The 24,889-nt window shown below is 35.9% G+C and overlaps 1 protein-coding gene across 1 annotated transcript in view; it reads left to right on the forward strand.

Moving 5' to 3' along the window:
• The first annotated feature begins 18,315 nt into the window (after window positions 1-18,315).
• Window positions 18,316-24,889, forward strand: part of LOC130820547 (uncharacterized) — a 7,622-nt gene continuing 1,048 nt past the window's right edge. The window contains exons 1-4 of the mRNA XM_057685962.1: window positions 18,316-18,878; window positions 21,802-22,738; window positions 23,087-23,182; window positions 24,050-24,186. Of these exons, the coding sequence (XP_057541945.1) occupies window positions 18,604-18,878; window positions 21,802-22,738; window positions 23,087-23,182; window positions 24,050-24,186 (1,445 nt within the window). The 5' untranslated portion in view covers window positions 18,316-18,603. The remainder of the gene's footprint in view (window positions 18,879-21,801; window positions 22,739-23,086; window positions 23,183-24,049; window positions 24,187-24,889) is intronic.

The raw sequence follows: 24,889 nt of genomic DNA on the forward strand, positions 1-24,889 counted from the left end.
AGGTAAGCACAAGGAGTAACCAGAAGAGGAAGATCATCACCTTCCCAAGAGTGGAAAGAAAAGACATCAACCTCTTTCTTCTTCTTCAGGCTTCTCTTCTTCTTAACTAGACCCTTGATTGAAGGTCCAGTTTGGTTAGCAGCAACAGTAGGGCCCCCAGATTTTCCTTTTCTAGAACCACCTCCAACAAAGGGTTCTGAGACCTAAAAGACGTGTGGATGAGGATCAACCCAGGCCTCAGGATCCCTGTACTCTTTTTTGGCAGGAGGAAGAGGACCTTGCTCTGCTCTAATGTACTAAGCAGTGTTGTCTAGGCAAATGTCACTCTTTTATAGATGCTTGTTAGCTGTGTTGTCAGCCCAAGGGGACCATGGAAGAGGTCTGTAATATTTCCCATGGGGAGAAATACCCAGAGACTTCCAGGAAACCAAGTGAACAATATTTGTACCCCTCAGAACATGGTCCAAGCCTAGAGGAACTACAAGCTGTTCCCAGCGGACAAGCTGTTCCTACTGTTCCTGTTCAAAAGCAAATTACTAAGCACCCAAGTCTTGAGCATGATAAGAACAACAAGACACACCATGATCAAGATTAAGGGAAAGCATGATAGAAAGGTTAAGGGAAAGAAAGAGCTGTATCTGGTATCCATTAAGGAGGACAGTAGCCATACAACTGTATCACCTGAGCTGAGAAAACTCAAGAATCAGTACAGGGATGTCTCTTCTAAAGGTCTACCACCTGAAGACCTACCTAACAATACGACACAGCACTCATCCCTTCAACATGTTTATAGGGAAAACCCATTGCTGACATTTAATCTCACACATGTTAATTTTTATGACAGGAAGCAAAGGGATACCAAGGAACAAGCTGAAGGATTGCTGAAGCTGCATCGAGTAACCCAAGAGAATATCAGCAGGGCTAATGAAGGATACAAAAAGGAAGCTGATAAGAAGAACATGGGCAGGGAATCATTGAAGGTTGGAGATCTAGTCTGGGTGCATTTAAGGAAAGAGAGGTTCCCACAACTGAGGAGGAACAAACTCATACCCAGAACAGCAGGACCCTTCCTCATTATTGATAAATTTGGTGACAATACCTACCCGGTGGACTTACCTGCAGACTACAATGTCACCAACACTTTCAATATTAGGGATTTGCAGTTATATACAGAGGAACAAGAATTGAGGTCAATTCTTTCCCAAGAAGGAGGAGTTGAACCATATTCGTACCCCTCAGAACATGGTCCAAGCCCAGAGGAACTACAAGCTGTTCCCAGCGGACAAGCTGTTCCTACTGTTCCTGTTCAAAAGCATATTACTAAGCACCCAAGTCTTGAGCATGATAAGAACAACAAGACACACCATGATCAAGATGCCCAACCCCAAGAAATACACGAGAAGCCCAGAGATCACAAAGCATACTCAAGCAGCCAAAGTACTGACCAGCAGCCTGTTTGCGACAAGGCCACCTTGCACCTGTGCCTGAGTCCTGGACACACGTGCCCGGATACAAGTTAACATGGAATTGGCATCTTTGCACTTGGGCCTAGCCATCATGGACCTAGGACCCTCCTAGTGATCATCACAGAACTCAAAAAGTGTTGTCCAAGGTGCCCCTGTCAGAAGAACAACTCGAACAAGCCTTCCAGTACTTAGCCTAGTTTCTGTTTTCTGTTTTAATAAAGCTTGTGCTAGTCACGTGTGTAAACTAGCCGTTAGTCCTTAGAAAGCTATATATAGGTGCATAGGCTGCGTGTAATGGACATTCAATAACTCATTAGTGATTAATCAGATTTCATTCATTTTCATTCAATTTCAAAGTGCATAACTGAGGTTCTCTCTTCTTTTCATCCTTGTGTGTTTGTGTGTTCATTATTCAATCAACCGGAACAAAGAGAGCGTGGAACGCTCCTGAGAAATGGGTTGTGGAACAACTATTGTGTAACCTTCAATCTTCGGGAGTGAAACTCCAAGGTGAGGGCATGGGAACATCCTGAAGGTGAGTGAAGCCGGAAAAAGGGAACCCACAGGTTGGCCTGAGAACCAAGAATTGGTTTCTTGGGTGTATTTTGGTGATCGTGAGTATTAGGAAGAGTCGAGCAATCTGTCTCCGAGTGAAGGGGTTGATTGTGTGCAAGTTCGTGGATTCGGAGGACGCAAACTTGGTGCACCAAGTCACCTGCCTGATCTGGAATAGTAAACAAAAAAAAACAAAACAACACATGAGCAAAAAAAATCATCATCAAATGTGACAAATAAGAAAAGATTGATACCATACCAAGAGTTAGACAGGAAGAATATCACAGCATGTGGAATCCACCCAGAAGGCAGATTCTTGTCCTTTGGTTTAACAAAATAGAAAAAAGCGTGTCTTTCTCTTCGAGAAAGGTGGAGAATTTCGTTCAGTCCCAAAGTTTCTCTGGCCTTGAATTTACTCCAGAAGACTGGAGGCATATATCTAAATGGGTGGCCAGTGGTCTTGGGTACTCTGACCCAGATGATCTTGTCCTTGTATTCCTTTAGGTCGTTGAGTTCTGGGTAGACGACCATAGCCCCATTTATTGAAAAAAAAGTAATAAAAGGTTTGTTCTTATTCTCATCTAATTTAAAAAGACTCTTAAAAAGGTCAAGAGTCAGGGGGAGCTTCATGTATTCACAAGTCTAGATAAAGGACATAATCTTCCTGGTAACTTGAGGAAGAAGTTGGTTGAGAGAAATATGGAAGTGGCATAGAATTTGGGAGAAAAATGGGTGAAGAGGAAAGCGTAAACCAAAAGCAAAATGGTATATACCAGCTGAAATGAAATTGTCATCCTCATTGGTTTTAGAGACGATGTATTCATGGGCCATCATCCCTTCTTCACCAATTCTGCACCAATATCCATTCTCTTTTGGGATATGGCAGTAGTCTTCTAGCACAAACTAGGGCCCTATCCTTTAGCATCTGGTTGAGAGTTTGAAAAGTGAACCTAGTAGTCAGTAATCTCTTCATCGTGTCAGATGAACCCTCCAGATCAAAGGGTGTAAAATCAATACTTTCAAGACCCTCCAAGGTAGGGGGAACGATTGGGTCAGTCCATCGAAGATGAGGCCAACTATTAGGTTTCATACTCCAATCAGTTGGAGGTTCAGGTAGTAATGCCTCTGGTTGCATAAAGAGGGGAAATTCAAAAACTAGTGCATCTATTAATTCTTTGTTGAAGTCAAAAGTCAAGTCATAAAGGGAAGTCTTTGAGGAAACCATGGTTGAAATTAATGTGAGAATAAGTCGAAGAAAACAAAGGTTTGCAGAAAGAAGTTTGCAGAGAAGTGAATCAGAGAATGTTTGAGAATAATTAGGATTTGAAGAAAGCGTAAATCGAAATAAACGCAAGTACAAGAATATTTATAGGCAAGATAATTGTTGAGGAATTTAAAAGGAGAAGATCAACCGTCAAGAAACATAGTAAGTTGCATTAGAAGATCAACCGTCAAGACGAAACCGCAAAAAACTCAAAACTATAGGAGTAGGGAACAGTGAATAGATGTGCATTTAATATTAGTACCATCAAATAGGAATATGATGAAATATGCTGCAGTAGTTGTGGCGTGTTCAACAATTTTCCAGAAAATTGCACTAAGTGGGAAATAATCAGAAAAATTGATGAAAGGAATTGCGCGGGTGTTCCCAGAAAAAAGAAAAGACTGGAGTACCCAGATGTTTCATGTTGCCAGAAATTTGAAGGATGAAGTTTAAAAACGTCCCAGAAAATTAAATTCAACAAAAATAGGTGAAATGATTGGCAACTTGTTCAAACCCATATCTGATACTGAAGACAAAGGAAAAATAAGGGAAAGTTTTCTTGATTCTTACATGAGCACGGGGAAGAAGCAATTTGATTTTCAAAACAGAGCCATGAATTCTTGAAATCAAATTCATAGGTCTGGGGGGCAAATTGTATATGTAAAATATTAGTCAGAAGCAATTATGACAGAAAATGATCTGGAAAAATTAATTTAATATTAATCTGGGAGGCATACGTAAGTTTAGAGGATAATCTGGCAATATTCATCTGGGAGGATTGAAGGAGCATTGAACGTATATCAGTAATATTAGTGCATGAGAAGGTCACGTGCGGTTGGAAGGCACTTGTCAATTATAGAAGATCATTATAAGCTAGTGGGATATGTGTTAATAGGAAAACCAAAGAGCACCATGAAAAATAAAAGAAAAATCACCAATGAAAAGAGAAACTTGACACGTCCAAGACAACTACAATGGCATGCAAGGAAATTTTGGGGATTGTTGAAATAACAGAGAAATGTTCTACGTGCACAAATATAGACTATAAATACACATCAAGGAGCTCATAAATGAGGTAATTAATTTTTAACTAACAACTACTACTAAGAGAGAAACAACGAACTCTAAGTAATTTATTACGAAGGAGTTATTACATTTGATTTTCAAGGACCCACATTGATTTTCTGAGAAGCATTATAATTGCACAATCCTAAATCTAAGAGGGTAATTACTATGGACATAAATAATCCACAAAAGTACATTCGCCAGATATTAATCACAAAGGACCTCACGTCAAAATAAGTTTTACGTAGTAATCCACCATGTAGCCACAGTGCTCCTGGAAGGACTGTAACTGATTTGGGCGTCAGAGTGGGTTCCCGGAAAAACATTCTGAGTCCTGCTAACCCCTTGTTGCATTTTACAGGAACAACCATCTTCTCAAACGATCTTATTGCATAGCTTAGCAAAATAGAAAATACAGGCTTCAACCAGCACTTAATTTCTGATTAATTACAAATTCGGGGATTAAGTTTTTAATTAATTTTCTTACAAAAACATACAGGAACAAAAGCTTAACATAAAATGGACACCAAATCATCATTTTATTACAATATTTCAATAATTGTAATTTAAAAGCAATCAAACATCTCATACATCAAAACAAACACAAACAAAGTTATAAAAGGACAGTAGAAGACCATATAAGGTTTACCAAGCTCATCTAATTGAGTAAGTCGTGTTGTTGTGTTTAATATGATGATTAACCTATTTCTTCTATGAGGTCTTCATTGCATTTGTAGGGTGAACAATGCTAAGGGAAGGCATTCTCTTAAACCCTTATTATTGTGGATTTAGAAGTAGTGGATACCAACATGGACATTGCTCACCTTGTAAGGCTAAAGATTCATAATTGAGCTAATAAGCCATAGACATTTGCTTCAAAATGAATAGAAAGTTTATCAAATTTATATCAAATTAAAATCTATGATGGTGAATTGTTGTGTGATATTATTTTGAGAACAAAAATCATGGAACTTCTTTAATTTGTAACTCAAAATTGACCGCAAATCAACAAAATAAACCTAGTCACACTTTTAAATCATCAATTACTTGTATAGACCAACTACTGCATTATATAAGTAGAACATTCTCCAGTGCATCAATCAACAAATAATTTAAGATTCAGAAAATTGTTAAGTCTTTTTCTCTCCAATGACACAAGCTTTGACATATTGACATTTATGATATTTAAGAATAAAAAGTACACCAGCAACCCATTATTGATATTGTTGCAACACCAAAACTATATTAAATTGTAGCAGCCAATTATTGAGAATATGGCAAACCCATACGACGATCAATGCAATCTTCACTATGGAGCCATTTTAGATGTGAGAGTACACTATTTAGTAGAACAGTTGAAGAAAATTTGAAAAAAATAAGATCATTTAACAACTTAATTTCAAAAATAAGCTTTGTGAAAACTTAATTCCCAAAATAAGCGTCCGTACATCCAAACCTAGCCTCGGTTTAAATCGTTGTTACTAACAGCGAAAGAACAAAAAAAAATAAAATAAAAGGCATAAGTCGTTGTTACTAACAGGGACTGATGCCTTTTATTTATTTATTTATTTATTTTTTTTTGTACGAATTAAACTAGCAGTTGTTAATTAGAAAAATAGCCGTTAAGAACTTGAAAATAGCCGTTGTAATGATGTTCTATAAATAACTCAATCATTTCCTTACTTCATTATATCCAATCTACATCATTCTTGTTCTTTTGAATCAATTTATAAAGGTAACATAAAGTATTTTGTTAGTCTTACTCTCAATTTATAAATGTTAATATTATTTTTGAAAGTTTACTTACGTTACTATATTATATGTGTTCCGTAGATGTCAAAGGAGCATTGTGTTGAAGAGCTTTGTGATTGTGGTTATAAAGTTGCGATTAATACAGATTGGAGCGACTTCGATCCAGGGCATGATTTTGTTGCTTGCCCTTTCTACTTGGTTGACGAATTAGGATGCACATACTTTAGATGGATTGCTCCGGAGGGTACTAAATGACAGAGAGACTTAATAGTACGGCTTGAAAAGGAAAAACAAGAGCTTAAAGATGAGGTATTTAATCTAAAGAGACAAATACATGATATGGCACATAGAAAAGAAGAGACTGAAAGAATTATGAGACAGTTTAAGAAGCAATCTTAGTTAGCGTCGGTGGTTTAAGTTAATGAATAAACTATGTAATTTGATATGTATTCGTTGAACAAGAATGAAATTCTGTTGAATTTTCGAGAGCATGTTTCCTAATTGAATATGATTGTCTGTTTGTTTTTGATTAAATTCATACTACATTCTTGGCGGAATGATTCATCGCCGAAAAGTTTGAGTACTTAACATCATTTCATTCATAATAGACGTGTGATAATACGATAAAAATATATACATCTACATATATGTTACAATTTATACACAAAAGACCAAATGTTACAAATATTGAGTATGTAAAAATGTTCAATATATACAAACAGTATTCTAATGCTAATCCTTCTCCTGTACCCTGTCTAACTGTGACGGTTTACGACGCCTCCTACAACAGTAAGAGGTCGTCGCATGACGCTCGAGTAGGGGAGGTGATTGATACTGTGATGATGTGGCACCCTGTGTGGACCCGACACCGTAGTCCGGGCACGTTAAATCGACCTCCTCAAGATGAACGTCGGCATGATGAGGAGATGCCCCGTACTCGTACATAGTGCTGTGGGGCGCAGTCACTTCCGGAATGAAGTGTTGAAACTGCATCACTAGGAGGATGCCTTGGGCAATTTCCCGTACGGGCTCCTCTTGGGAGGAGCTGATGACCTGGAATACACGGATACGCCACTGAACCTGCGTGTCGCGTGTCGGACACAGACACGCGACGGACACGCGAAAATCCGTGTCCGACACGCCAAATAAAGTGTCCAATATATTAATATTTTTCCGGACATGCGGACACGACAAGGACAAGTAAGGGACACGGCAAGGAGTCAAGGACACGCTTTGTTAATTGTTATTTGTTAATGTGTTATTTGTTAATCTTAAATTCTTAATCTTAGTGTTTGTAATTTGAATTTTGAAAAGTTCAAATGAAAGATTGTAAAATTATCTTTAATTTGATATATTTATTATATTACCATTTTCGTGTCCCAGTGTCTGTCATTTTTAAGTTGGCGTTTTCCCGTACCCGTGTCGTGTCCGTGTCCGTGTCCATTTTAGTGCAACCTAGCTGATGACTGATGCAATGCCCTGTGCCTGCAGTAAGACTTAAGTATTAATGAAATGTATAACGTGTAAATTCTATGGATAATAATCAATGTTGAAGAATACTTACAAAGTGTGTCATCATCGGTGCTGCGGGAGCGTATTGGGCTGTCGCCATGATACCTCGTGGTGTCATCCATCGACGAGTGATGGAGAGGAACCACGGCATGTAATCCGCCGAAGTAGGTGCGTCTACAGCCTCGATCGACGCACCTTGGGCCAGCAGCTCTAGCATGTGCTCCCAACGAGCGACATGGCGCCAGTTGATCTCGAGCCAGTTGTTCCTTAAAGAACCACTCAACTACAGTCCCGGGGTTTGAAACTTGCAGTGCCTTCAAGAAGCATGGAAGAAGAGGATAAGAATCTTCCCATGTACCATAGATGGAGAGAAGGGCATGCTGTTTAGCACATCATGCCCGCTTATAGGTCACTTCGATACCGAATTGTTCTTTCACCATTTGACGCACAACAGAGATCTTAATTGATGGGTCTTGAGCAACACAATTTCTAATAAGATTGTTAATCACGGAAGATGTCAAATGAATGTGCCCAGCTGACACATTTTCAGTACTTAATACACAACCCCCATACTTCCCTTTATACGTAACAATCTCCCATGATGGTGAATAGAAGCTCTTCCTAGCCCTAAGCCTCCAACCACACCCTCTCTTACACTTCAAGGTGAGCACGGTTTGATTTGAAGTCTCAGTTCGGTACTCAACGTTCCTACGAATATGATACAATCTAACAGCGTCCAACAAGGCATCCTTGTTATCAAACATCATACCCATTTGAATCTCTCCTTCATCGGTGTAGGTTGTATCACAATCCCAAGACCTCCAAGAGTTATCCTCAATGTGTTCATCTAAAGGGGGAACCATTGCATAGGGTGTAGGAGCAATGATTGTTGGAATGTTGCCTAAGCTCATGTCATTAGCTAGAGCCTCCTCGCCAACACCCACATCGTCCTCAGAAGGAGCTTCTACGAATTCATTACTCTCACTATTAAAATCACCCCACGGCTCATTTGTATCTTCTAATTTAAAAGTATCATCATTTGTGACTTGAAATTGAAGTTGATTGGATTCATTAGAAGGATAAGAGGAAGATGGCATAAAGGGATTTTGGGTTTCTTGGGTAGGGAAGGGCGTATGAGAAGGAGCAGAAGAAGTTATATTCATCAATGCATTTGTTTCCACAACATTGATATTTTCATTCCCTAGGGGTACCTGATGCAAATGTGGTTGCATCAAGTAAAGATACCAAAGGAGCCATACAAGGCTGCATACAAGACCTCAGAGAACAGCTCATGGCTTCAAACAACACAGCAGCGAACTAGCAACCAGGGCACCTTGCACGACACGTGGAGACCAAACCAGTACGTCTAGGACTTGGGATAAAGTGGAAATGGAATCTTGGTACATGGAACTTCATGCCTTGGCCCAAGAACATCACTATAAATCATGGAAAACCCACTGAAATTAGCCATGAAGGTCAGCCACTCAGCAAGAAGTACAGATCAGAACAAAACTCAGTTGCACGCTTGTTCTGACCAGCTGACCTAGCACGCGTTGCCCAGATCGTGTTTCATGGTATCTTGTGCCACCAAGGGTAGAAATGGAATCTCTACACTAGGAACTTGTTATCAAGGTCCTAAAACCATTCTAACAATCCACGTAGAGGCCTAGAAGCTGAGCTGAAGGAGGGCTGCTCAACAAGCTGTGAAGAGTAGAATTTGTCTAAGTGTTTTTCTTCTGTTTTGCATTCTGTTTTAGTTAGGAACACGTGTAATAATTGTGTGCATTATTGTAACGGCTAGTTCTAGATTCAAAGCCTATATATACATAGGTTCTCATTGTAAAAAGGGACATTGAACATTGTTTTTAATCTCAATAATACTTGAAGTATTTTCAGAAAAGGATTTTCTGAGTTTGAAGTTTGTTTGCAAACTTCTTCACGGAGGTTGTGGAGCAACTTCTGGCCGGAGGGAAGATAAACTACGGAGTGGTTTTGAATCCTACGGGCACCTTGCAATCAAGGCCTGGAAGTCCTTGCATTGTGCTTATCGTAGGAAGATCATACAAGGGTGGCAACGTCCATCAGTCACCACCATCAGAAAAATAAGAAGTCTTTTCTTTGTATGTTTTGTGTGCCTGAGCGTCTGTTTGGGGATTGATTGGGGATTGTGAGTGTGTCATTGATTGGAGTTGTGGAACAACATTAATCTTTGCGTCACAAAGTCCATATTCAGCCTTTGTTTCGCATCAGTACCTCTTCTACATATAACTCTAAAGAAGGAGTAGGGGTAGACCTTGAATGCTCCCACATTGCATCTATAGCCTCCTCATCTTCAACCGGAAAAGCTAACAAATCTCCACTTAGATTGTACTAGGGATGGTCATGGTTCCAGGACCCGCCCCGGACCCGCCTCTTTTTTAAGGGTCTGGGTCTTAATTTTTTAGACCTATCGAATCCGGATCCGGGTCCTAAGGTGAAGACCCGGACCCGGACCCGGACCCTAAACTTTTAAATTTTATATTTTAAATTTTTGATTTCTTAATTCTAATGACTAATATAATGAAAAACCCTCTTTGCCTAAAGCCTAAAGCAGTAAAGCCTAAACTCCAGTAACCCTAATTTTTCTTTCTCCTCTAACATCTCTGCGCCTCCATCACCATTCGACCTCCATCGCCATTCGCCAGCCGTCTTCTCCACTTCAGTCGAGACTCCAGGTACTCCATTTCTTTGGTTTTCTTTAATTTTTCTTTAATTTGGTAGTGATTTCAATGTATTTTGTGGTTTTATTGTGTTGATTGTTGACTAGTTGTTTTATTTTGATTCATCGTCTTGTATTTCATCATCATAAATTATGAAATTTACTAACTGTCAGTACCCTGTGGTACCTACCTATTGCAATGGAGCATTAAAGCTGATTTTGACTTCAAATATACTAGCTCTGTAAGTTTCTTTGCAAGTTGACTCTGTTTGTTTTCGATTTTCGTTTTAGATTGGAGTTTGGCTAAGTTGTCAGATTTTCATATGTAAGTAATTTCTGTAATTTCTGTAAGTTGGAAAATTAAAGTCTTATCATACCTAAAACCATTTCTGTAATTTCTGTTTTCACTTTCTGTTTTCAATTTCTGATTTCTGTTGTGTTGAAGAATGGATAAATGAGGCTTTGTATAAGACCCAATAAGGACCCTAGACCCTGTCAGATCCGTAGGGTCCGGATCTGGGTCTGAAAATTTTGGACCCTTAGGGTCCGGATCCGGGTCTGGATCCAAAAAATATAAAAGGGTCCGGGTCCGGGTCTAGCCAGATCCGCTCCAGACCATCCCTAGATTGTACTTAAAACTTAAATTAACAGTACTTCTTGTAGTGTCAATGCCAATCTTAGAGCATATAAAATGTTTAAATTCATTCAAATCCATGTATGAGTTGCATGCAAACAGTTTACGTCTTCCCCCAACATACTTAACATTGTTACTAGTTGGTCGAATTGAACCATTCCAAAAGCATACAACAGTCACACGAAATGAATCCATTTCTACAACAATACATACAAAATCAACATCACCATCAGGTTCATAAATATATGACCACTATACATTTTAAATTCAACAAATTTACGAACAAACAACCTCATTATGAAGATCAAGGTAAATAACAACTACATTCGACATATTCGTAGAGTTTAAGTGTAAATGACCACCATACATGACATACATTTTAAAATCAACACCAAATAAAAAACATTATAATAAAAACGTACCTCAATAAGCTGTAGATCAACAAGAATTAGTAAATTGCAAGTTTATGAACCTACATTAACGTGAAAGTTGATTAAATTTCAGTAAACCCTAATTTTTCGAAAATGGAAAAAAACACATAAAAATAGTACCTTAAGTCGATGTAGAAAGATGACAGAACTAATTACTGGTACAAACTTGGAATTTGATGAGTTTAGTTGAAGGATTGAAGTTGATTTTAATAGTGGAAAGAACAGGGAGATTTCTTAGGTTGATTGAGGAAAAAAAACGCGTGAAGTAAAATGAGGAAGAAGGAAACTGGAAAATTATAAAAGGCATCAGTCGCTGTTAGTAACAGCGACTTATGCCTTTTATTTATTTATTTATTTATTTGTTCTTTCGCTGTTAGTAACATCGATTTAAACCGAGGCTAGGTTTAGATGTACGGACGCTTATTTGGAAAATTAAGTTTTCACGAAACTTATTTTTAAAATTAAATTGTTAAATAATCTTATTTTTTTCAAATTTTCACAATTAAAGCGTAGGATCCAATTTTGTTTCGTAACCTATTATCACACTTCTGTTCTTAAACACGCTCCATCACTTTATTTACTATTAAATTCCACTTGCAACAACGGCTAAAGATTTCTCGGTTTTCTTCATTGGAAAAGCTTGATTTTAGTAGAAGTCATATATAAGGTAAAATCAAAGAAAGCATTGGGTTGTTATTTGCAAGTTCTTAACTTTGGTAATAATTTGCTTGTTGTTTATCTTCCTAGGGTTTTTGGTAACTTCACTCAACTTATTGCTCTTGCTTTCTCTACAAAGTTCTAGGTTTTTTTGGGTGATTCCCGACCCTTTATCTGGGTTTAAACAATCTAAAAGTTCTTCACCTTTCTCAAAATAATCTAACTGGTGAACTTCATAAGAATCTGGGTGATTCATTGAGAAATTTGGTTGGTTTTGATGCTTCATCCAATAAGCCTAGTGGGGGTTTTGCCAAATAGATTTTCTGGTTAAATTCCTGAAACTCTATCAATCTCAACCCAATTAGAGCAAATTCAGATTGATAATAACAGCTTTGCTGGTATAATTCCTCATGGATTTGTATTAGTTGAGAACTTATACAGATTCTCTACTTCAAATAACCAATTATTTGGTAATCTCCCTTCTAATTTTTGTGATTCTCCTGTTACGAGCATTAATTTCTGATTTTCGTTTGTTTTTGTGTTACATATTAGGGTTTTTGATTGTTTTGGGGATTTTCTTGTAGAAGAAGGAGAAAAAGAGTAGGTTGTAAATGGAACCCAGAAGAAGAAAATGAGGAAGTAGATAAAAAAAAAATATTCTAATCAGAAGTCAGAAGAAGAAAAGGAAATCAGAAAATGGAAATGTAGAGAAATAGGAGTAGAAACCAGGAGAAGATTTAGAGAAAGCAGCATGTCATGTGACTCTCACATGCAAATTCAACGTCCCACTTGATGGTTAACTGACGGTTTTTATCAAGTGGTATTCTTTTGAAAACTAAAATATCATATAAGGTAGTTTTTGCAAAAAATTTAGATTAGGTAGTTTTTTTTGCAAAAGGTGCCATAAATTAGGTAGTTTTTTAGTAAATTTTCTTTTATTTTGTTTAATTAATTAGAAAAATGGCGAAGGCGGAAGGTGCATACGACATGGATCAAATTAGGGAACTGTTTGCCCCCAGATAAATTTTCAAATGACTAACGACCCGTTTGGTTAGTAGTACTAAATGGTGGAAATAGAAATAATTTATAGCGTAAAGTTTTATCAAAAGTTCCATATCATTCCCATGGTAATGAAACTATGATCACAAAAAAAATTTTTAAACATGACCATTAAGGTAGCCAAGAGATTTTTCAACCAAAATTACACTAGTATTTTATTCCCATTACCACCGTTTATTACCACCTACCAAACAGACTGTAAGGGATCTTAAGACGCCATCCACTGATTGTATTTTTTTTTTAAGTACTACTTAGTATTTTTATATTGTACTAATTTATCATACATTATGTAGTATTTGTACTTGTATTTGAAATATAATTTAGGAACAATTAACTAGAATAATTTAACTTTTTCATGATTTTCCTACAATAATCGCACCTATTAATTAATCATGAACAATCTCAATTTTGGTAGTATTTTCCTAGAATAAACCCGGTAATCGAATAATTTGCTATGACAAGTTTTTTTTTTTTAAAAAAAAGATTAATTAACATAAAATTTCGAAAACAATGTTAAAAAAATTCTGATTTTTTTTATTATTCAGAATCTTTTTTTGTAAGTGTTTAAATTTTTCTCTAATTTTACATTAGTTTTCAGTTTACTTTTTTTTGTTGAATTACTACAATAGTAAGTCATTGGGATATCCAAGTTTACTTTAGGCAAATACCCCCTAAAGTTGGAATTATTCATGGTTAATTGATAAGTAGGATTCTTGTAGCAAAATCATGAAAATGTTGAATTATTCTACATATTTTTTTCCTATAATTTGTTTTAACTAATTGTTATTTATAATTCTATAATAGTGTTAGTCAAACAAAAAAGAAACAGCAATAATAAATAATAAAAATTTTATAAATTCATCAGAAACAAAACTAATAACTAAATTCCCTAAAAAAATATTTTTTAAATAGTATTAACAATCACATTAAATAATAAACAATTATTGTTTAACCCAATTTTAATTGTTTTGGGTCAAATCATATTCAAACCAAGTTAAATTTTTTGAATTATAATATAGTAATTTTTTATCTTATTTTGGATGGAGGTCGAGGTGTACACTACTACTGGGTAAGGTAAAACAATGGGTGAGTCAATAGGTTACAATAATTAAAACTTATTTATTCCACTCAATTTGTCATATTTTTCATGTTAGTATATACTAATAAATAATAAATTTATATTCTTTTTAATTTTAAATATGCTACCACCAGTTTTACTGATTATATTCTCTCTCTTATTTTTATAAATCTCACCGCTTTAATCCAATATGCTCAATTTTCTTTGCTTCCATGCTAAAAGTAAATAAGAGGTTGTTAAGTTGTAAATTAATTCTCTTCTAACTTTAATTCCTGGAAATTGTTTTTTTGAATAGTTATTTAATTCACATAAATTGGCCGAGCATACAAAATTTAAATTCTCTAGAAAATTCAAATTCCTACAAAGTGTTGAAATTTAATTACTAAGGAAACGGTAGATAATCTAAATTCCTATGTCATTTGTTACGTTCAACCTCAACCTAATAAGAAATGTCAATTCCTACAATTTTTTCCAAAAAATTAATTTTTAAGAAAGTAGAAATTTCCGTTCAAATTTGATTAATATGCCTACCAAATGAGATCTTAGACTATTTGGGAGTATAGATGGGCATGAGTCGGATCTGGATTGGGTCCAGTTAGATCCAGATCTAAACCTTAATTTTTTTATTAGATCGAGATTCGAACCTAGATTTTGTAGGGTTTAAAAAAAATAGGACCCGCCAAACCTTATAACCCGTAGGGTTTGATAGATCTAGAATTTGGATTAGGGTCCAAAATATTTTTTTTCCTGAAAATTTTTTGACAATATACTATACATTTTTCGACTATTCGTATATACTTTATACTAATTGAACAAATAAATATATGAAGCTTTCCATCATTCGATTTTTTATAACGAAGTATTTATTAATTCTTTTAATTTTTACAGTATAGATACAACAACCGTATTTCAAATTACATGGACCGACAAAGTTCAAAATCATCTAATATTTAGAAATATAACAAAATTCCAAATCAAATAATTAAATACACCTGATAGCGAATATATAATTTAAAAACAAGATGTAAATGGGTCTGTGAGTCAGATCTGGATCTCAAACGTGTGGACACAAACTCGGACGCGGATCCTGAGGTCATGGACCCAAATCTACCTGAATCTTTAGGGTCCAAAAATAGGTAGATCTAGAGCCTTAAATTAGGGTTGGGTCTGGTCTAAACCCTTGGGTCCAAGACCCATGCCCATCCTGCTTTGGGAGTATACTATACAAGTTCATACGAACTAAAGCTGTTTATAGACGGGCTATCTGTCAGACTCGACCCAACCGACTCAAAAAAGACAGGCTTGGACAGTATTTTTGATATTTTTTTAATATTAGAACGGGTAATACCCGCCCGCTATAAAATGGGTAGCTACAGTGGTACAGAAATAATATCCACGGATAAACCCACCAGCCCATTTATTTTTTAAATATACGATTTTTCTAATTTTTTAATTTAAAATTATATGAGAAAATACAATACTCTAATTGATCAAATTTTGATTCCATATTTATTTTGATAGTCGTCCAACAATTTGAACATTTAGATTTTTTACTTCACTAATTATGTATTCCTTTTACACTATCAAGTGTCTCTCGTTTTATCAAAATGTTTATGTATTTGAAGTATTTTGGACCAATGTGGTGTGATGATCCAGATGCTTTGTTTTGTGAGCAAAATAAAGAGTTAACAAGCTTGATTACTATATACTGATTACAAAATATTTTGGGACAAAGTGCTGTGCTCTGGAGTAGCTTTTGAAAGAAACATGCTATTAATGTGTGCCGAACGAGTGGCACAGTGTGTAGAATGAAGCCACTGATCTGTGGTAGCTGCTGCCTGTCTGATTTAGCTGTGGGAGGAGCTCTTAGCCTGCTGGTTTGCTTCTGCTGTCATTGTTGTTGGCTAAGACTGCAGGTGGAAAGAGATTCTGATCTGGAGAAATGTGTCTACACTGGTTTCACCTTTTGGTTGTACTAACCTTTAGAACCATTGCATTATTGATGATATGAACGCCGTGTATTGAGTGAGTGATGGTGGTCTGTTGGTGGTTGCTGTGGTACTATTCCGGAGGTGGACTAACAGGTTGGGTCCATTATGATGCTGCTGTTGCTGAGTTTTGATGGTGTTGGTCTGATTCGTGTGTGTCCGCTACTATTGGCGTCTGGTTTTGGTGTGTAAATGGGTGTTATCACCGTACATTAACATCGGAACGCAGAGCGAATGGCGTTTGCTTTGTCCATTTCGAGTGCCTAGATGCTGTTAGAATACATAGTATTATAGTACTGTTGGCATTTATAGCGTATAATGATTTCGAAAATTAATTAAATTAAATAAATTAATCAAATAATCGGAAATATCCCAAAAATTGCAAAGTGTCAGCTTTTGTGGAATTTGTTTTTTGCGGATCACAAAAAGGTTCGCGGGTCGCAAGCTTTCAAAGCCAGGTTTCTCTTTTGAAAAATGCACAAGTCGTGGGTCGCGACTTTCCTCACTGATCGTTAGTTTGCGGGCCACAAAGTTTTTCGCTGCTTGCGAGTTTCATACGTTTTTTTTTTCCAATGTTTGTTTATCCGTTTTGTTGGTTATGCTATAACTACCTGTGGTTAAAATGTGATATATTCTGAATATTTTTGGATGAATCGATTTATCATCGACATTTGTTTGTGAATCGAGGTTGCATTTCATTGGGCGACATTTTACTTCATGAAATGTAGTATGCTCTTCTATAAATATAGAAGGCATGTGTGGGTTATTTTCTACATCAAATTTTCTGAATTCTCTCCCTCTTTTGCAATTTATATAGAGAACTTGCAATCTTCGATTGTAATTTTTCATTTTCTCCTTCCATTAATGTTTTCTCATGTCGTTCTAATTTCTTTGTGCTAGAATTTAAGTGTAATTTTTTTGTATCTCAAAATATATTTTCGGTATACATTTCAAGCACCGTAGTTAGGAGGAAGTGATATTTTAGGAAGATAGTTTCGCCTATTTGTTCGAGTTTGAAGATCTTTATCTTGGAGTTCTCGGTGGCGTACATAAGCAAGGATTTTGATTGTTATATATAATTTTGGGTTTGAAAATTTGGGGTGGATGATTTGGATTTGGTCTATATCTTAGCCTCTTATGGCGTAATGGCTTTTTGTTTGTTTACATAGTTCAGTCCTATGCTTTTTCTTTAAAGTGACCTATTTTGGGGTCATTATTCAATGACTTTTTCCCCTCTTTGAGAAAAATTTCGGCTATTTTTGGCTTTCTCGTTCACAGTGTTTTTTATAATTGTACCACTCCGGCCCCACGGATCGCCGGTGACTACTTCTGGAGACTGTAGACTGGCCCCACAGACCAACACAAGTCTTTTTAGCGCACTTTGGCCCTACTCGTGCACACCCGGGAAAACTTTTCAGGAGATCACCCATCCTAAGATTGTTCTCCACCAAGCATACTTAATTGTGGAGTTCTTAGCAAATGAACTCCCATGAAAAGAAGATGCACCGTGTTGATATGAGTAGTTTATCAATCTTTTTTTAAAGCTAAATCTGGAGTATCACAATAATATTTTCTAATTTTCAAAAATAAATTGTACTTCTATTATTTTTGAAATAGTATTTTAAAATAGGTAAAATTGTTAGAATGTACCTAATAATTTTTTTTTCCAAAAAGTACCTAATAATCTTTTTTTCAAAAAAGTACCTAAAAACAGTTTTGCCAAAAAATACATAATAAATTTTTTCTTTTCCAAATAGTACCAAGTAACGTTTTCTTTCAGTTGACCATTAAATACAAGGGTTGATTGGTATAAATTGAAAATTCATCTTCCTCATGTTTAATTTCTTTTGCAATTCGATTTCTTCACACATCTACTTCCTCTACTTTTTCCTCAAAATCGAAAATTATTAATTCAATCATTTTGTTAATGCAATTGGTTCATCAAATTGAGAAATACCCACTTGGTAAAAGATTAAAGATGTACTGAGTTGGGATTGAAAAAGGGAGAAAAACCCAACGATAAATAAACCTTAAAAATGACATTTCACTTTCCCCATCAACACGACTTACTCTAAATTCCACCTTTTAAATCCCTTAACGATCCTTCCTTTTCTCTATAACCATTTTCTCTTTCTTATTTTACAAACAATTCCAAGCCCCATCAATAGTGGATGAAACGACTAACTCAATGTCTACTTCTACAATTCTACTTATTGAAAATATTTTGAAACATAAAAATAGCGGACAAAGCCGAAGCCGCTGTAAACACTTTGTAAATAAGAAGCTTCTCTAGAATCAGATCCAACAAACCACACCATTCGAAAAGAGGAAATAACCAAACATAAAACTTGCTCACATCTCACTCAAACCTCCCTCACATACCAAACAGTGAGAGTTTAGACTTCATTTCAGCAAGCAAACTCACAATACTTTCCCCAATCACTATGGATTTCGGGATCCAAAACCTTAAATCCCCTCCATTTTCTCTCCTAAAATCCCCCATTTTTATTATACTAATAATAGTAATAGCATTTTCAAATATCCAATTCTCAAATGGCTCAATTCACACTTACAACCAACAAGTCTTCAATGAAGTGGGTAATGCCTATCTTGTTGCTGGTGGTAGTGAAGGGATTCTTGCATCTCGTTCTTATCTTTCTTCCCCCATTTCTACTCGCATTGTTCCTCATTCACTTCGTGATGGAATCTCTTTTATTCGGTATTTTCTTATTTTTTGTATCTGATTGTGTTATGATTTGTGAATAGTAAGAATCCAATTTGTTTGATTGCTTGGCAGTTTGATTTGAATTGTTTGATTTGTTTGTTGGCTGGAATCTGGATCTGGGTCGTTGGTTTGATGAAATTGTGATTTGTTTGGTAGTTGTATATAAAAATATGCTTTGATTATGTTATTTGTTTGCTACTTTTATTTGGTTTTTGATTTCCTTATACCTGGCTAAGTGATCCTCATTCATTTATTTTCTAATGCAAGATATCATTTTTTTTCTTTTCCTTGATAACAACCTCTTTCATTCCACCACGTTGTATTTCTCCTGGTTCCCCTATAATCTCCATAGCTATTCCATATTCGAATGATGTAAGTTTTCACCTTTGTCCTAATATCTCTGCATCCGAAGTTATCTCCCAATCTACTTGAATTGGAATTGCAATGGGTTGTGTTTAAATTAGGCTGAACTTATTGTGAATGTCAGCATATTAACAGGGGGACACAAGTGCACACACTTCATATGCCAAGGAGATATATACCATCCCAAAACCATATGGCAATGGGAAGAAAGTCTCTAATAGCTTATAAAGCGTGCACACAATTTTCAATTTATCGATGTGGGATAACTCATCCCAACACCCACCCTCACATGCGAACCCCCGTCAAGTTCGCATGTGGGAGTAATCAATTAGGGTAGGAACGCCATTCTTTTCGAACCTACTATTTTTAAATTATTGATCGAACCATCGGCTCTGATACCATGTTAAATTAGGCTGAACTTATTGTGAATGCCAGCATATTAACGGGGGGACACAAGTGCACACACTTCATATGCCAAGGAGATATATACCATCCCAAAACCATATGGCAATGGGAAGAAAGTCTCTAATAGCTTATAAAGCGTGCACACAATTTTCAATTTATCGATGTGGGATAACTCATCCCAACAGGTTGCGAAAAATCCTGAGGAGGATAAGAATGGGAAGATGCAAGGGTAAGGAAGGGAAATGGTTATTAAGGTACTTTTTCTCCATTTGCTTATATTAAGTCCTTATTGAGCAATGCAAAATTTTGTATGCTCAATTTAGACCCTCCGGAACATACAATGGTACAAGGGCTAGAAAGGATGACCAAAGGCTTAGGGATGTTTGGGTTGTGTTTTGAAAGTTTTAGGGATGTGTTAATCATGAGAAAGGTTTGAATTTTGGGAGATATTTGGTTGAGTGTGATGATATTTTAAAGTGGAAATGGATATCGATAAGAAATGCCTTGAGAATGGAGACGATAAGGGAAAGGAATGAACTGATGGAATAAGTCTAGGAATGTCGTGAGTAAATGCAACAGATGGAGGGGAATGTTGATGAAGGTAAATGATTTGGTTGATGCAGTTTTACCACAACAAGGAACAAGTAAAGAATGTGTGGTGTGAGTGAAGAAGGTTAGTTTAGCAAGCTTAGATCTCTAATGATACATATTCACCACATTAGAAAATAAAGACCCTAATGGTGATAAGTATGCATGACACACACTACGCATTACAATTTTCTACACTTTAAATTTAATCCAAGAATAAAAGGGAAGACAAGGGTTTGAAGCAAAGTTTTGTTTCATGAAATTTTACCTAGTTTTCTAGTCCATCTTAGATATAGATAAGGAAAGAAAGGAAGTAAATTAAGTGTCAAGATACATCACATGTGGAAAGGCTCCTTGAGGAGCTACCTCCATTTAACTTCCTCTTATGCTCAAACTCTTGGAGGGAAACTTAAGCTATGGAAGTCATGTAACTTCTCAACTGATTTGCAAGGAAAGTAGTTTTCAAATTCTTGTTTACCCTACACCATCTTAGATGGAGATTGTATTAGGTGGTTATGTAACTACCTAGGATTTCAAGTATCCTTGGAGGGAATCCTCAGCCCTTTGATGAGTATCCACACATCTAATTTCCTTGCACATAACTTCGTTACCTTCTTTTTTCCTCCCGTTTGAATTAATTGAAAGGAAAATAAATCGGTCCCAATTTTGCTTGTTGTACATGTCCAAGAGTTTAACCTCCTTGCACTAACCTCTTATTCTCATGTTAGTGTAACCTCCATGAAATGACTTCCGATTGTAACGTTCTCATGGAGAGCTTGTAGCTTCCTTGACTTGTTAAGCTTGTTTTTCACATGTGCTTCTGAACATTACAAACATCTTGCTACGAGCAACTAGTTATTACATCAATAATCATTCTAGGAAAACCCTACTAACATACTTGCACTAATTAAAGATTTCAATTATTACAACTTGTGATACAACTTCAAAACACAATAAGATTAAAGCAAAACAATTAACTTGGATTGTGAGACGAATGATGAATAATAAGAGCTTCACTACGTCTTGCTCTCCTTGAATGACTTTAGATGAACATTGATGAGGAAAGATGTTATGTTTTTGCTGTCAAGAAAGAGAAAAAAACACCTTTTTCCCATCCCATGGGTGAAGGGTGAGATGTGTGCTTGGGCTTACAAGCTAGTGATCTCCATCCATGTGTTTGAAATATTCAAAACTGATTCTCATTTTGTTACATATCAAACTTATTCTTAAGGAGAGAGAATCCCTTTTATGCCCTTATAAGTTGTTTTGTTGCATTCACTGTTCATGTTATCTTTAGCAGTAAAGAAGACAAACATTTCTTTAATTGATAATTGATATGAAGCTTCATTATATAATTCTGTGAGTATTCATGCATGGTCTTCAGTGGGCTGAATGATGTGGAGCATTGTAGCAAGAACCATTTGCTATTCATTTTTACCTTTCCCTTGTTTTATTCTTTGTATTCTCTTACATGTAAATCATCTGTATTTTCTTGCCTACTTGCAAATGTGAAGGTCCTTTTTTTAGAATACAATAACATAATATTTGCAACTTTATCTAGATTTGAGAATATCACATTTTGGAGAAGTAAGGAAGCTGCTCAACAACAATCGAACTCAGACAATGGCTCTGGTCTAGTGCAAGTTGTTATTTTTGAAGCAGCTGATCGTGATGATATTGGTGGTTCGGCATATGGTGGACAACGATCTATTTGCTGCACTCCTGATCTTTCTAAACTTGAAGGATGTAAGCAAGGGGAAGTCATTAGAATACGTTCATCTTCTGATAGTCATTGGCCAGTGATTCTAAATGTGAAGTTTAAGGGACATTCTTTGAAAACTAGAATGCGCAGACAAGAGGTATTTGTCTCAAAAACAGGAATGTATAACCTCTTCTTCATTACATGTGACCCAAAATTGAAAGGACTTGTTTTAAATGGGAAGACTGTTTGGAAAAATCCTGATGGCTATTTACCTGGTAGAATGGCCCCATCCATGAAGTTCTATGTTTTCATGTCTCTTGCCTACTTGCTATTAAGCGCAGTATGGTTTGTTCAGTATTGGAGGTTCTGGAATGAGGTTCTGCAACTTCAGCACTGCATCACAGCTGTTGTTGCTCTTGGATTGACCGAAATGTTCTTTTGGTACCTTGAATTTGCTAATTTTAACAGCACTGGCGTCAGGCCTGTTGTACTTACCACGTGGGTTGTAACTCTCGGTGCTGCAAGAAGAACTCTTTCACGTATTCTTATTCTTTCATTGTCAATGGGTTATGGTGTGGTACGACCTACTCTTGGCGGTCTGACCTCTAAGGTGTTGGTTATTGGGGGAACTTACTTCTTGGCAACTGAACTGCTAAACATTACAGAATATGTGGGTACGATAAGTGACATATCGGGGAGAGCAAGGCTACTATTCGTACTTCCTGATTCTTTCCTGGATACATTTCTAATCTTGTGGATTTTCACTTCTCTTTCTAAGACACTGGAACAGTTGCAGGTGTGTTATATATATATATATATATATATATTTTTTTTCGTTAGTCAGATCTCTTCCTAAGCTTAGCATGTTCAGGATGCTTTTTTCTTTGATGCTTCGTACTCATTTTGGAGATTGAGGATAAAACCCAAATTAAAGTAAAAAGGAAATCCTGCTTAAAAGTTCCTTGCTTGAAAATTATCTTAATAGCTTTTTGGTAAAGAATCCGTATGGCTAGTGACTTGCATAAATATATTTAGAGTTGGAGACATTGTTAAAACTTTGATTGTTTGGATTTTATTTTCGCTTAACAAAAAGGCTTGATGTTAGTTTTGGTCTCATACTTATATTGCCTAAAAATGTTTTCAGGTGAAACGAAGTTCTGTGAAGTTGGATATCTACAGAAAGTTCTCAAATGCATTAACAGTGTCAGTTATTGCTTCCGTTACATGGATAGCATACGAGGTATGATTTAGATTTATAGTAATCGATATGAATTAGTCTTTGAATATAAAATCGTGATTTTGTCATCATATGTCCTCATCTAGCTTTTTTTGGCATCTAAACATGCATGCATCTTTGGCAATATTTAGTGTAACGGACTTGAAAGAGTTTCTGGGGCTCGTATGACATGACCTTGGCCTCCTATTCCACCACTTGTGGAATTTGATGAGGTAAAGATACATGTGAAGGACTAGATAGCATATGTGAGATACCTATAACAGCCTGTTCAAAATTGTGTTTTAAATGTGAAACACGATGTATTTGCTCACGGTATGATACTATAATTAGTGTCTGAAACTTTTGCAAGTAGTACTAAAAGAGTACCATAATTTGTAACAAGTGTTAGAGCACAATTGAAGGATGCATTATTCCTTAGTCCTACTTCTAAGTCCTAACTTCTAACAATTACAATTTTTGTGCCCTGAATAACATTGAATAGAAGGCTTTTAAAGGCAAGCATGGGATCCTACAGTGAGTCAGTGACTTATGGAATGCATAATTTGTGCTAACCCAAGGCCTCATGTTGCCCGAAATATATTTTGAGAAGAAGGGCACGAGAAGAGAAGTAATTAATATGAATAGAGCTCTCTAGAAAATAGTTGAGGGGGGCATTCAGGATTCCTTTTTTCGATTAATAATCACCTAACAAAAATAAAGAGGCAAAATACATTCAGAATTTTTTGGGATTATGGAAGGGCTTATCAGACTGTGAATAGATGTGCCTTTTCTACTATGTTTCCTGTGTGTGGTTTGATTATCGTGATGATAGCTAATGCCATGATGACTCAATGGGGGTATACTTACTCGGGTAAATTTTGCTTCTTACAGGTGTATTTTAAGGCTACAGATCCTTACAATGAGCGGTGGCAGAGTGCTTGGATTATCACTGCTTTCTGGGACATTCTAGCATTTGCAGTGCTATGTATTATTTGCTATCTATGGGCTCCATCTCAAACTTCTCAAAGGTAAGCTCATACATATGTGCATTTCTTGTCACAAAGAGATCCGTAAGTTCATATTGTTTCATATCTTAGACACATCACATTGACAAAGAGGAAGGGGGAAAACTAGCTCCACCCACCCATCATTCCTCCCCTTGATGCGCCTTGCATACTAATCATACATCATATCATATCATCATACAATCTAATAAAAAGATTGAAAAATTCCACGTATCATCCCCATGGAGCTCCCCAAAATGAAAGGATTTTATTGGTTGATAGGTGAAATAAAATTAATCAACTAGTTATTTTTAGCTATTCTAAAAATAAATTAAGTAATTACCATTTTTAAAAAAGCAATATACTGAAAGACTATGGCTTAAATTGAGCTATATTAGATAAATTATTAATTTGAATTTATTGTATACCGTATATATATCATCTTTATAAACTAAATAATTTGAATATTTTTATTAAACCAATCAACTAGCTAGAGTTTTTTTTGTATAGAATGATATAAATAAGGTTAAAAATAACATTAGTTATACATTTACTAAAATTTTCCTAACATAGAACACACATGGTAAATTAATTTGAATATTATAATTGAACTTTTTAAATCATTTCATACAATCTATTAAAAATAAATGGTTAAAGTAATTTGAATATTACATATCTTTGAAAATTTTGTTTATATATCTTCATACTCACAGTTTTGTGCATTGCA

Source organism: Amaranthus tricolor, chromosome 8 (assembly GCF_026212465.1).
Source record: "Amaranthus tricolor cultivar Red isolate AtriRed21 chromosome 8, ASM2621246v1, whole genome shotgun sequence".
In the NCBI taxonomy this organism is placed as follows: Eukaryota; Viridiplantae; Streptophyta; class Magnoliopsida; order Caryophyllales; family Amaranthaceae; genus Amaranthus; species Amaranthus tricolor.